The following is a 15140-nucleotide window of genomic DNA, read 5'->3' on the forward strand; positions in this document are numbered from 1 at the left end:
TTATCAACACTTCATTCCTGGCTGTTCTTCCATCGCAAAGCCACTCTACGCCTTAACTGCAGGGCAGAAGAGGAAAGCCAAGGGCTCTTTCGGTCGGAGAAGAGCTGGCACCTTTCGAGAACTGACTCCTCAGGATTGGACCCCTGCCTGTGAGAAGGCATTTGATGATCTGAGACACGCACTCCTCAACAGCGTGGTGCTGGCACACCCAGACTTTGATAGGCCTTTCATCCTCTCCACCGATGCTTCCCTTGATGGTCTGGGTGCTGTACTGTCCCAAATTTCTGCTGGTGAGGAGAAGGCAAGACCCATCGCCTTTGCAAGCAAAACTCTCAGTCGCAGCCAGCTCAATTATCCTGCACACAGACTGGAGTTCTTGGCTCTAAAGTGGGCGGTTTGTGAGAAGTTTAGCCACTGGCTCAAGGGTCACAGATTCACCGTCTGGTCAGATAACAATCCTCTCACATATATCATGACCAAGCCGAAACTTGACGCCTGTGAGCAGCGGTGGGTTGCTAAGTTGGCTCCGTATTCCTTCGAAATCAAACATATTCCCGGCAGGTTGAACGTGGTGGCGGATGCCCTCAGCAGAGACCCTTTCGTGAAACCTTTGAGGGAACGGTTGCTGCGTGAACCCTACTTGGAGCTACTGGACCAGGTCTGTGACGTCAGTGATGGGTCTGTGCAAGATGCCTTCCGCCTCACCTGCCAACCACAGTCACTGGAGGGTCCATCTCACTCTGACGCCATTGAAGGTTCAATGTCTGAGGATGAGGTCTCTTCTCTTCTTTCCTCCTTGGACGAGTGGGACTCTGCTCCTAGGCAGCGTGCAGCCTCCCTGGTTGATCACCTCACCACCTTTGAACCACCTGGCCAGGACACGTTGCATTCCCTATCTCTTTCTGAGCTGCAGTCACACCAGCAACAGGACCCAGTAATTTCCAGGGTCGCTCTCTATGTCGACAGGAAGCGCAGGCCTTCCAGACGGGAACGCTACAATGAGAGTCAGCCGACTCTGAGAGTCTTGAAGCAGTGGGATAAACTGACTCTTCTGAATGGCGTCCTCTACAGGGTCACGAAAGATCCCTTGACTAGACAGAAGAGGTCCCAGTTCGTGGTGCCGGAGTCGCTAAAGGCAGATGCATTATCTGGTGTTCACGACCATGCTGGCCATCAAGGTCAGCCCCGCACACTGTCTCTGGCCCGCCAGCGTTTCTTCTGGTACGACATGGAGAAGGATGTCCGCAATCATGTGAAGCACTGCCACAGATGTGTTCTCAGCAAGACTCCTGAACCTTCCGCAAGAGCCCCACTGGAGAGTATTAAGACCTCTGCCCCTCTGGAGCTTGTGTGCATCGACTTCTGGTCAGCTGAAGACCGTCACAACAAGTCTGTGGATGTTCTTGTGATCACCGATCACTATACAAAGTTGGCACATGCTTTCCCCTGCCAGGATCAGACAGCTAAGAGAGTAGCCAAGAAGCTGTGGGACAACTTTTTCTGTGTTTATGGCTTCCCTCAGCGCCTTCATTCTGACCAGGGAGCAAACTTTGAAAGTGAGCTGATTGCTGAGCTCTTGCAGTTGTCAGGGGTTGACAAGTCCCACACCACACCTTACCACCCTATGGGGAACGGCGGCACAGAGAGGTTCAACCGCACCCTGGGCAACATGTTGAGGTCTCTACCACTTCGCTCCAAACAGAAGTGGCCGCAGATAATACAGACAATGACTTTCGTGTACAATTGCACTGTCCATGAGACCACTGGGTTCGCGCCCTTCTATTTGATGTTCGGGAGAATCCCAAGGCTGCCAGTGGACCTTCTGTTCAGGAATGTACTTCATGATGTGACTGTGTGTGACTACAATGCCTACGTGAAATCCCTCTTGGAAGACCTGCACTGTGCCATGGCACTGGCCCAGAAAAACTGCACAGCGGAGCAGAGACATCAGAGTGACCAGTATAACAAACGGGTCAGGGGCCAACCTCTGTCTGTCGGTGACCAGGTGCTGCTGGCGAACAAAGGCGCCAAGGGAAAATGCAAGCTTTCTGACAAGTGGATGCCTGTTGTGCACGCTGTGGTGGCCTCAAAACCAGCCCTCCATATCTACCGGATCAGGGATCCAGAGGGACATGAGCGTGTTGTTCACCGAAACCTGCTGCTGCAAGTCAACTTCCTTCCGCTGGAGGAGGCCTCGGATGGTGAAGATGATGCTCCTGTGCCCGCACCTACCCCTAGCATGACCGATACCGCTCCGGCATCTGATTGGCATGGGACAGAGGTGTCCGAGTTAGACACAGCAGCTGCAACAGCTGGGCCATCCCTAGCTGGTTCCCTCTCGGATGTTGACGGGGAGGATGGCCGCACCGCCTCATGGGTCCTTGAGCAGTCCCCTTTTGATGACTCTGTTCATCCAGACCACCCACCACCTCCTTCTGTGTTGGTCACCCCCGTTTCTAGTGACCCTGCAACTGCTGTAGAGACCCCAATGGCTTTCCCAGCTCCTCTGCCACAACGGCCCCCTGCCAATAAGCGTCAAGCATCACATGTAGATGGCCAGGTTACCTCACGATTCGGCAGAGTCATTAGACCTGTGCGCCGCTTCATTGAATCCATGGCACAACTTGAGTCCCTTCTTGAGGGTTGAGATAAGGCCGCGTGCTGTTATTAATGTGTGAAATGTGGCGTGTTAGCCATTATTTGTGCTCTGGTGATATACTGCTGTATTGAGCCTTTTTTTATTTTATTTTTCGCTCATCCACATCGTTTGGCCAGGGTGTGGGGTGTAAACTGCACCTCACCTTGTCTGTAGAGTACTGTGGGTTCTTGCTGGGCCCAAGCGAGTCCCTCATTCTCTTATCCTTTAGGTAGGAAGCTCTTATTGCTGTTTCATATGGTTTTGTTGCTTGTTGTAATGGCCAGTGTGTTTATATGTGGATTGTTTTGCGACCCAGAATTTTGCATAATTCTAGCGGGGTGAGTGTAACAGGGACAGTTATGTCTCATTTGTATATAATATATTATGTAAATATGTCTATATAATTACACAAAATCTGTGTTTATTCTTGTTTCATCTTGTGTTAATACCTGACGCAGTAGGACTCACATCAGTATGTGGAACTATAATTTTAGCGTGTACCCCTACGTTCCTTATGTATGTGACACTGTTCCCCTTTTTTTCGCGGGGTTCATGCATCGTTCTCCCCTTTTGATACTGATCTCTGTGGGAGAGGTAGGCGGCTCTTCAGCCAGAAGCAATTTCCGTGTTTTAGTGTCGACTTTATGCACTTTAAGTTACTTTTTATTACTTATTTTTGTTGTAGTGTCTCACGGGTGTTCACAATGTATTTCTGTGTTGTTTAATTTGTATAGGGGCACGTTAAAGAGAGTACTGACTGGAGAAATGTTTTCTTTCTGTCGCTGTTTCGTCAGGTATGTTGTGTTACTTTTTACGTTATGCCCTTTTGATACTGATCTCTGTGGGAGAGGGGCACGTTAAAGAGAGTACTGACTGGAGAAATGTTTTCTTTCTGTCGCTGTTTCGTCAGGAGTGAAAATAAATGTACATCCTGAATGAAGCTACACGTCTGGGTCGTCGTCTTTCTACACAACACAACGCAGAGTCAGACACAGCCGGTTACACTTGCCACGCTCCCAGGACTATCCACGAACCCTCCCTCAGTCCTGCCATCTCAACTGGGCTGTTTTCCATCACCGCTGCTAAGGTTCGAGGTCCGGCTTCTACCAGGCTAATTGTGCTAGCTGCTAGCTGGCTCGCTGTTCCTCCCACATGCCCCACCCCGGAACCTGCGGTCTTCAGACTCTGGCCTGCTTACCACCCCCTGGCCCCGCACCAACCTGCGAACCTTCGGGGACAGAGCCTTCAGTATGGCAGCCCTCACCCTCTGGAACGCTCTCCCTGCGGAGATCCGCAACATCCCCACACTCGATGCCTTCAAAAGGGCCCTCAAGTCCCATCTGCTTGCCAAGGCCTTTGGCCCCTAATCTATTTGTTGTTTTGTCTGTCTAACTGTTTGTCTGACTGCCTTTTATTTTTGTTTTGTTTGTTTCTACTCCTGTTCTTCTTTGTAAAGTGACCTTGGGTCTCATGAAAGGCGCTATATAAATCCAAGTTATTATTATTATTATTATCCTCCTCCTCATCCTCCGCCATGTCCTCAACAATATCTGCATCGGGGCCATGATGTCACCAGCCCCGATGCAGATATTGTGCATTATAGCCCATGCTGTAATGACCTGAAATAGCAAAAGTGGCAATATGTTATAACCCCGGAAAATAAGTCGTGTTTTTCAGTATTATACAAAATCCTGTTGAGTGATTACTTACTTGAGGAAGCGCTTTGAGGAAGATGCTCCGAAAACGGGTCTTCATCATCCCGAAGGCACGCTCGATGATGGAGCGTACCCGGGAGTGATGGCTGTTAAAGCGCTGGGGTCCCACACCTTGCAGCGGCTGTCTGTACGGAGTGATGAGGGGGAGTGGATGTTGGAGGCAGGGGTACCCCCCCTTTTCAAGGATGTACTTCCCTGGAGGAGGGTAGAGTGCCCGCCGGTACATTGGACTGTGGCGGAGCACTATACAGTCGTGGACTGACCCAGGCCAGCCCACATATGTGTCAATGAAGCGGCCATGATGGTCACAAACTGCCTGCAGAATGATAGGAGAAAACAGCTTCTTATTTCTATAACACTGACCATCAGGGCCGCTTGGTGGCACGATGCAGACATGGCAGCCGTCGATTGCTCCAGCAGCTTTCCTGAACGATCTGTGTCTGGCCAGCCCTGCAAACCCACGCGACACAGCCTCCAGGTCTTCTGCTGTCCTGGGGAGGTGGATAACCTGGTGGCGAATGGCCACCACCTCCTCAGTGACACTGTGGACAATCCGGTGAACAGTGGATCGAGGCATCCCAAACGCTCTGGAGACCACCCTGTAGGATGTCCCACTTGCCAGCCAGAAGAGGAACACCAGGGTCTCAATGGTGGCACCCCATCCGTGTCTCTGTTCCTGACCAAGGAGGTCCAGCAGCATGTTCAGGGACTCCCTGCTCAGCCGAAAGTCTTGCTGTGTGTCCTGGTCATTAAAGAACCTGTCCAGGACAGGGACGGTCAGTTTCATCCTGCAGTACAGGGGTCTTGGCTATAAGAAAAGGTGGAGGAAAAAGGTCAATAGAGAATTCAGTGTAAAATGCTTATTTGTCAGTGTATATAATATATGTTATATCTAAAATAATACATATTATTTGTCTAGTGTTTTAAGATACTCAACACTTTAGAGCGCCAAAATGCATAAGACATCATGAAAGCAACCCACTTTAAATACATAAAACACAACTTTATTGACAATAAAGCAGTTATGAAGAGTGAAGTTTTCATATGTGATTTGTACATGGTGAGATGGGAGCAATCATGTATTTTGGTGGGTTAGTTCCATAAGATATATAATATATTAGATACATAGCTGAGGTTATTCCACCTTATGAATCTTATTAATGGCATTTTAAACATGTATTATATTGTCAAAATGAAATGGGTTTAGCCATATGAACTACAGTTAGCATACTTGACTGTAGTTTTCTGTAGACAATATTAACAATAAATTACAGGGTTTAAGCTATCTTTTTCTTACCTGGAAATGGTCTTCTCTTAGCCTGAATTACAGGACCCGCCTGTAGCTTCTTCTTGGAACCACATGTTCCAAGAACAAAACAATTAGCAGCAAAATGAGTTTGTTCGCAAGTTCGTTATCCATCTTTTCTTAATTCTTTCTTCAAAAGAACTTCAAAAGAATTCAGTCTTCAAAAGAACTGGCTGCTAGACGACAGAGGCGGCAAGATGTAGGGGGGAGAACTGCTGGTGACGTAAACACGTAGACTAGACCGTCTCATTTCGTAGGCCGCTCGCTCCAGCCTACGCGGTCTACGTCGGCCGCATCCTGCGTCGACCGCGTAGGCTGGGTTCTCCGAAGGATGGAGCCCCTGAATTGAGAGAGGTAATACATTTTTTTTTTAAACAAAAAAAAAACAGACCATGACACATGATTTACATTATTTCCCCGAATGTGTTATTCTAGGTGTTGCTGTCATATAATATACGTACGTATGTTGTGTTGCCATCTATAGTGTTAAGACTGGGGCACGCACAAAAATGATAGGACCCGAATGCACGACTCCAGACAAAAGAAGGTTCAAAAAGGAATTGACTTAAAGTAATTTGCAAGGCAATATAAATACTCAAGTTACACAAGGACTCCAAAAAATTACTCTACTAAATAACGAAACTTAAATACACTGTAGCTCAGATAGCAACTGGCTGCAGTATCAAAGGCTCGAAACGATCTGGCACTGGGCACAGAGAAAACACAGAATAAATACAAACACAAGGGGCTCTACAGGTGCAAACAATAAGGGCGGGGCAGGTAATCAGGTCAGTGAACACACATGGGGTGTTTCTCAATCTCGAGTACGCTTGCTTGGTAGCACATGTCTTCCGAGTCACTTGCTTCAGAAGCGAGGCAAGAATCCTTCCTGGCATTCGGAAAACGAAGAGTGGAACAGGCGAGCAAGTGTGCAGGTTTGCGTCATATGAGAGGCCCCGCCTTACATTTTCCGCCACAGATTTGGGGAAATTGGTCCGTGCCCAAAGCATTGTGGGGATTTTAAGGCTGCGGAGTCTACACATGTGCAGCGTCCAAATTTCTCCAAACGAAGTACGCCGGGCTCGGTAGATTTCCAAGTATGCTGGACATTGGAACAATACTTCGGCGGAACTCGATGTCGTAGTATGCTTGAAATAGTGGCTCTGGAGCAGCTTTACTCGACATTGAGAAACACCCATGGGTAGGAGTCGAACTACCTGAAATGAGAGAGGAGATATCAAAGTATAACAGGAAATGACAGACAACAAAAAGGGTTAGCAGACGCAGACTTGACGATAATAACTAGACAGGGAAATAATACTAACAAATCTGACGAGACACAACATATAGGCCTAGATATTCTCAGTTTATACTGGTTTTGTATTTGTTTATGTATTTTAAACCCTTTCGGTCTCTAGAGCTAAATATGGTACTTTCAGCAACTTTAATTCCTTAGATTTGACCAACTAACAACCTCTGATAAACTCTGATAAGAACCTATATTTTTCAATTTCATTTAAACTTATTTTACTGCCTGGGAATTGAACATTTAACACCAAGCTTGTTCTCTACAATGAATGTACTGCTATATTACAATGATGCTCAGAAGGCTCATTATCCAAGTTTAAAAAAGTGACGAACAATTTTTCAAAACACGCAACCAATCATTCTTCTGCAGGGCTATATGCATGAAGTTATATTTGCTGCTTTGTGATTGCAGAGACTGGGTTGGGACAGAAAACAGGTGATGAAAACAGACCCTTGAGGCTGTTCATTCTGAACTGTTTTTAAAAGGGTTTGTTAGAAAGTAAAAATGTGGCACCAGAGGGAAATTATGCTGTAATTTCCAAAGTTACAATTCAGTTCATCAACACTTCAGTCACTTCTGTTGCTAATGGTGACAGTAGCTTGAGTAATATGTCTGTATTAGTATGTGTCAGGTTTCATTTCATCACCTGCCAGCAGGTCAACTGGAGGCCTCACACTCCTTAAAGGACCTTTGAAAAGTTTGTATGGGGTTTCTGTCACAACAGTAATCTAATGTATCATTTACGTAGTTAAAAGCTCTTGTCCGTGAACTTAAGATCTCAACAGAGAATGTCCAAGTGTCCTTAAGAACCCCTGACTGCTGCTTTAAAGATTTTCATACTGGCTTTCTGTTTGATATTAGCCTCACTTCCTCACATGTTTAATATAATTTTTTCATCATCAACCATATGTGTTGCTTTTGAGTGACTCAGTTCATCATAGAAGGAACTTGTTCCTCTGTTAAAGGTTTCCTACCACCAAACAGCCCTGCCTGTTTGGTGGCCGCATTTCTAGATACATACAGTATGTCATGACCTGTACCATTGTAAATGCTACAATGACAGTCATTCATTCTTATTTTCCCAAATGTGTAATGCACGTCTGGTGTCGAGGTTGCGTTAAATGAATACTTTCCTTAATTTTTCGATTTTTTTAAATCATGACGGAAAAATGTAAAAGCAGTCATTTGACTCATAGAGATACTGTCACTAAACCACAGAGCTTCTTACTAGTATAACAAGTGTTTCCCAACCTCCAAGCATTGCCTTACGTGGTGCTGCTTAGCTACTAGAATAACATCTCAATGGCCATGAGAAGTTGTTTGTCCAAGGCAAAGACACAAAAACAAATTTTCTATCGCTGTGTTCTGGTCAGGTGGTTGATGAGAATCCAGGTGGATTGAGCGACTGAGTTTGGACCTGTGGGCTCCAATTGGCCTTGTAAAACACTGGCGTAGTGGCTTAAAAGTATGATTTAACTGACAAATAATACAGAACGATAATCCATTCGTTAAGATGAATCCATTTAACTGTCTAGTGTGTATCACCAAATGCATTCTGGGATTGGCTACAACTCTAAACAGGAACATCAGTACAGATGATCCATATTCTTTCAGAGTTTCAATATGGACTGCAATTTCTCAGAAAGTACCCTGAAAACTATTGTGTTGATCTGTGAGTTTGTCGAATCCCGACAATTTTAAATGCATCCACTTCAGGGTGGACATGGCCTACACTAACCCTGTGTTTGTAACCTTTAGTATGTAATAAACTGTGGTCAGAACAGGGATTTGAGGGAAGGGACCACTGTCAGCAGGCCCGTTTCATCTGACAGACTTTATTAAGTCAAGGTGATGAGCTGCAGACCCAGACAGCAGGGGATGTGATGGCAGCCACTTCTGCTGTCAAAAGTGATTAAGGTATCAGGGCTCATGTCTGGGGAAGGGAGGCTGGGCTGTAGGAAGGGGGGGTGGCAGTCAACAGTCTGACTACAATATCCCAGACTCTGTAACGTCTGAATAATGGGATGTGAATGCTCAGATGATGGCTGGAGGAGGACAGGAAATGAGGGAAAGGGGTCAGTAGAATGGGACGAGGAGGGGGAAATGAAACTAAGAGTGATGTGCTATCACAGAGATCAGGCCTCAACATATGGGCTTCCACCTGGGGGTATCTCCAGGGAAATAGCTTTTGATGTGATGTCAAAAACTGAGAAAAGGATAGAAGGCCAGGATATCCCTTCTACTACTTTTCATGTGGTGTTGTCAATGCGTGTGGTGCATTTCAGTGTCCTTTTTATATTTTGTATCCAAGGATTAAGAGGAATTGAGTGGCCTGTCGGTGGGCTGTAATGTTTGAGCTTTCATTTGTTTTGGTCCTCTCCTAAACTTTGGGGTTCTCCAATGTCTTTAGCGGGTTGCTTGAGTCACCTTCTGGTCGACTACTACTGTATTCATTGTCTTTTTGTGGGAGGGTCAGAAGTTTTGAGAGAGTTTGGTGATATCTAATGTTTTGAAGAAGATATTGGTTGTTTTTGGTGTTTTTGGTTATAACCAATGATACTATTGGTTTGTTTCCTTTTATGGGCGTTTTTCTCTTTCTGGCAATATTTTGGGATTGGCCATTTCTGTTGTTCTTGTGGATTGTAAGCCAACTGGGGCGTCACTTTTGTATAAACATACATATCTGGGGTCCATACAATGGTCACAACTCCTTCTGACCAAATATTTTGTAGTGATTGCTATGTAACGACCAATGTTGTGTTCTTCTGCAGTGGTGTTAAGTAAATTGTATACTTTTACTCCACCTCATTTATTTAATACCTTTAGATACTTTTCAATTATTTTAATTATATTCAACACTTAAATAAGACTTTAGTTTCACCTGGAGTAAATTCACAAGCTACCCTGCAGTATACAAAGTCATTAAAACTAGCGGCACCTTTACTAGCTTAGATAACACTTTAATGCATTAATAATTGTAAAACATATCATATATATTATTCTGAAATGGACCAATGTTCATAATGAGTACTTTTACCTTCGGTACTTTAAAGGTGGGGTATGTAATTCACTTCAGAAACACTTTTTGTTATATTCCATGGAATTCTCTTAACATTCCGAAAGCAATGAAAACATTAAATGCTTTGACAATAAATACATTAAAAAGTTAATCTGTGGAAAACCTTGGTACTGTAAAAAGGATGACCAATCATCTGAGCCGGCCCGGCTAAAATAACTGGATGGCCTACCTGCCTGTCAGCCTTCCTTCTGTGCACAAACTTATCTCGTGCTCTCATTGGTCATGTGCGCGTTGGTGTGTGTTTGAGGAGGGGCTCTGTAAGGAATTGGCAGATTTTTTCCGGTTTTGTATTTTCAAATTCTAGCGCACTCGAGCTGGTTTCCCCAAAATTACCTACCCCACCTTTAAGTCTATTTTGATACTTTTACTTTTGTAATTGAATTAAGTAACATTTTGATTGCAGGACTTGTATTCTTACTAGGGATGGGAACGATTTAACGAATATTCTAAATTATTCAGGTATTCGAATATGAGTTATGAATATTTTTATTGTAATTCTTTTTGGGTGCGGTGCCTAAATTGATTACATATTATCAAATGGAATAATTAAATGTATACGACAGTGCCATAGCTAAATATACTAGGTTTAAAGGTGTGTTTTGCTCCGCTCACCGGTCCCTCAGAGCGGGCAGAGCTGCAGGTGCTGATCTCTCTCTTTCGCGTCCGATTACTTCACTCGCGTTTATGTCCAAATCCATCAGAAAACCAAGTTATGTTTTAAGCATGAAGGCCTATAGCTGTCAACTGTTCAAACTGTGATCACAAGTTCAATACATTTGACAAATTTGACTTAGTTTCTCTACTTATTTGAACATATATTTATGTTTTTTGTTTTTTTTGTAAACATTTTTCCCACTTTTTTTTTTTATAGGATACGTACATTTCGGTTAATCGGTTAACCGTTTTTTGGGGGGTCGAATATTCGAATGTACATTTGCTTTCAAATTCCCATCCCTAATTCCTACACTCTAGTACTTCTACTTTTAATCAAGGCGAGACACGGCAGGCAAAAACATCGTTTTTCAAGCACTGGTCAATTTTGAGATTTTGTGCTATTTTGATTCTATAACAAGTTTTCTTTCAGGCTTTTGGAAGGACAACGTACAAAATACACATTTAAGTGTTTATTTTACTATAGTTTGTCTATTTGCGTCAGTAGATTTCTCCTAAATTCACCAAAAGTTAGCATTCTAACGTAACATAAAGTACCGCGACCGCTGTGTGCACCATGTCATCAGAGACATCGTTGGAAACTGTATCTCTCCTGCACAATCTCATCGGATCCAAATATGGTCGTTTCCTTTGTATCAGCAACCAATCGTGAAAGCACAAAAGGGTCTTAAACCAAGAAGCGAAATCTCATTGGCTGGTGTCAATTTCTGACAACGTGATTCGTTCAGATGCGTCACGTGGTGTGCTAAAACACTTCTTGGTTAGCTTTCCGCTAGAAATGTAAATCTCAAAATGGCAAAAGAACGGCGAAAAAAACGTTTACAGAGAAGACGACAACAATTGTCACTTGCACGAAGCAAGGTTATACAAAAAAGAAATGACCCCGAACATTAAATACCTTCACGGAGTGTATCGATGCGCGAGCTGTCATCCAAATAACAGGAGGGTTTAGCTAGCGCCTCACTGCAATCTTTAAAGCTCGTTTTCTCAAAATTAGTTTTTTTTCCTAGTCTGAGTTCGAAATGTCAACTTCAGTAGCACGTAGATACACCAAACCTTCCAGTTATATTCCTATCAATATTATGAAGGCTTTTACAGAAGAGTTTGTTCATATATCATTCATAGCCTGAATTATACAACATTGTTTACCTAAAAACATGGTAAAAATTGATATTTTAGGGCTGTTGACAGTATTTTCTGATTTATGGAGTGATAAAAAGAGATATCCAATATCCCTTCTGTAAAAGCCTTAGATACTAATATGACTAAAAAATGAAACAAGAATTTGAACCTGGCTTTATCCAAAGTTCAGATTTCGATTCCTGAAATGTGTTAAAATATGCACATATTTAATGAGATAATGGTTAATTTGCATATTTAAACATGCTATTTCAGAAAACTTGTAATACAAAAAACAATTGCCTTATTGTAAGTAATTAACTGGAGAAATTTCTAGCTGATAGCTTTGAGTTACACAAATTACCCTATTCACCTGAGATCTGAGTACTTCTCCCACATCTGCTATTACATGCATCCCAATTGAAAGTGAAATGCAGAGTAGTACAGGTAACCGGATGACGGACCTATAGCAACCAAAAAGTTTAATATAGATTGCTGTGGAATGCTTGCCACTTCTCACAAGCTACGATTGTGCCGACTTGGTTAAATAACGGGAGTCGGGGAACAGATACAAGTTTGGTTGGTGCGATTAACAAAGCAGTATAAAATAATAGTTATATATTGTCAATTTTATTGGGGGAATTGAGCAGTCTGTAATGTTTTTCTACAATAGCTACAGCTATATGTGAAAAGGAACAATCAGCACTCAGCAAAGAGACATTTTTTTAGCGATTACCTGGTCAATACGGAGCATTTAGCAGCTATGTTTCAGTACTCAGTGAAAAATGAAATCCAACAAGATAGTGAATGTTGGACTTATATTACACTGTGTCGCTGAGTGTGCAAATATGGTTATAATAAAGGGGTATTGTCAGTATTGTCTGTACATTTGTGCCAACAAAATACCCTAACTCCGCTTTAAGCAGTCCGTTTTTGTTTTATTCCCTCCCTGTATACTTTTTTCTTATTGTTGATGTATTAATGCTTCTGTATCTAATGGTAGTATGAGTGGATTCTCAAAACTCCCTAACTCAGCATCTTTGATTAATGCTTAGCTCAAGCATTAGCAGGAATCAACCCCCTGCATCTTACTGCTAAATTCGTATTGCACTCATAAAATGGCGTCCTAGTTCAATTGGTAATTCAGTGGAGAGAAGGGGCACTCATCTACATGAATGGGGTTCTGGGAGGAGGACCCCAGGATGCAGAGACATCATTAGCCCAAAGTTCGGCCAGAGGCACTAGCGCCAGCAGCAGAGGGTCAACACACTTAAGTGAGTAGGAAAAACCCTGCCATGGGTATTAAAGATTATATAAGATTATGTATTAACATCTTACCTCTCTGCAAACATGCCAGTGTCACAGGAACATTTCCCATTTAAAAGAAAGTTGAATTAGGCACTATCTTATTGAAAATATGTGTTCATTTAATAATATATTGAACATAAATCCTAACACTGGATAAAGCCATATTCAAAATCAAAATGACCATTATTAAAGTCAAAGGTTCTTAGAAAGGGAAGATATCTCCTTCGACGCTTCATGAATAAGAAAGATACTGCCAACAGTTCTATAAATGGGCCTATGAATGATATATGAACCCTCAGGAAAAACCTCATCAAAATCCGTTTTTGTATTACACGTTTTCTGAAATGTTTGTTTAAATATTTGAATGATGCATTCTCTTATGATAGCCTTTGGTGAATTTAGGAGTCTACAGACACAACTAGACATAGAAAATCTTTCAAAAAGTCTGCAGGATACATGAAATGGTAGCAATATAGCTCAAACTCAAACAATTAACCAGTGCAGGGGGATAATAATATTATTGCCAATATAATGGTAATGGTAGATGTAATGAGACAAATTAGTAATGTTTGGGGACTACTTATGTTGTTCAAATTGTAACATGGGCATAGTTACAGGACAGAAGGTTGAAATGTTTGCCAGACACAGTATGATGTTTCCCTCTAGAGGCAGAAGAGTGCCTCACGTGTTTACTGTGTTTTTGACAAGTCATGTTACAAGAACATTTACTGCATCACTGAAATATAAACTCTAATGTAAATCAGGGTGTGTCATTACCGTCCACACCATATTGAATAAAGCCGAATATGGTGTGTTTAATTAACTAAACGCAAAGTAAAACCAAGTGGTGTTTATATCATGTTTATGAACATCATGTATGTTGACCTCTATGCTACTATTGAATAAATACATCTAGACAGGAGGCTACTTTGCAAAGAGCCAATCAGATTGCACGTGTGCTCAAATGTGTGCCGTGCAGAAAGGGTCAATTTGAATCCAACACAGGATATTTTCCTAATTTTGTCAACAAGCGGAACGCCACCCAAAGAAACAAAAACTAATTTTCAAAAAGCAGGCTATATGCTAAGTAGGCGTTCTGCAAATGAAGCCTATTTAATAATTTAAAGCAGGAATGAAGTGTAGGGTTCTTATTCTTATTTCTGTTTAGCTTCTTATATTCACACAAATTAGATGTCATTTACTGTTATCCCTCTCACACTCAGGATTCATTTGAGTTAATTCACTGCATACTCTGTGTTTTTTAGTTTTTTACTCAAGCTGATATAACCAATTTGTATCCTTACAGCACAATTACTAAAAGAGGATAGCGGAATACAAAGATGAACAATGTACAAAATGATAAACAACTTCTCGTCAAGTGGGTCAATTCAGACATGGTGTGGCATTTGCCCGCCTGATGAAATACAGATGTAGGCCTACCGTTGTAATTTACAACAGCAGGCCTTACAACTTGTAAAGTAAATGTGTTGAAGAATGTTTAGTTGCAACTTGCTGGTGACCACACAGTGTTTTAACTAAACATACATTAATATGAACATGGCAAGAATTTAAAACACTACTGTCACCCAGTGGCAGGTTCAAGGTATCACTTAGCACTAACTTTCTCTTTTTGTTACTCTTCTTTCAGTCACGTTTGAGCAGGCTATTATAGCATAAAGGTAAATAGGCCCAAATGCAAGAATTGAAACCATCATTGTGTTTGCCTACGATTTTTGTTTATCAAGTTTAAAGTATCTTGTTAACCAACTACTTACAAAATCCTGCTTTAGACGTGGTCTCTCAACAACTACATTATTTCATTTCTGGATTCTAGAGTAGCCTACCATAAAATCGTCTAAAACGAAGATAAACTCGAGTCAGAATTAACCAAAAAAAACACACACACAGAGAAAAAAATATTTATTTTTTGATCACCACGTGGGTACTCTACTCCGCCATCAACGATCTTTGTTGTCAACAGAAAAAACATACGG

General features: G+C 42.4%; 1 protein-coding gene across 1 annotated transcript; it reads right to left on the minus strand.

Annotated features, from left to right (window-relative positions):
• Positions 1-3758: 3758 nt before the first annotated feature.
• On the minus strand, positions 3759-5140 carry LOC307044567 (putative nuclease HARBI1; the record flags this gene model as incomplete). The annotated part of the gene is made up of 3 exons (XM_079689877.1): positions 3759-3919; positions 4212-4257; positions 4349-5140. The coding sequence occupies 3 exons, from the start codon at positions 5138-5140 to the stop codon at positions 3759-3761; spliced, it is 999 nt and encodes a 332-aa protein (XP_079546003.1).
• Between the last annotated feature and the right edge of the window lie 10000 nt (positions 5141-15140).

The sequence above is a fragment of the Notothenia rossii genome, assembly GCF_949606895.1.
Source record: "Notothenia rossii genome assembly, chromosome: 6".
Classification (NCBI taxonomy): domain Eukaryota; kingdom Metazoa; phylum Chordata; class Actinopteri; order Perciformes; family Nototheniidae; genus Notothenia; species Notothenia rossii.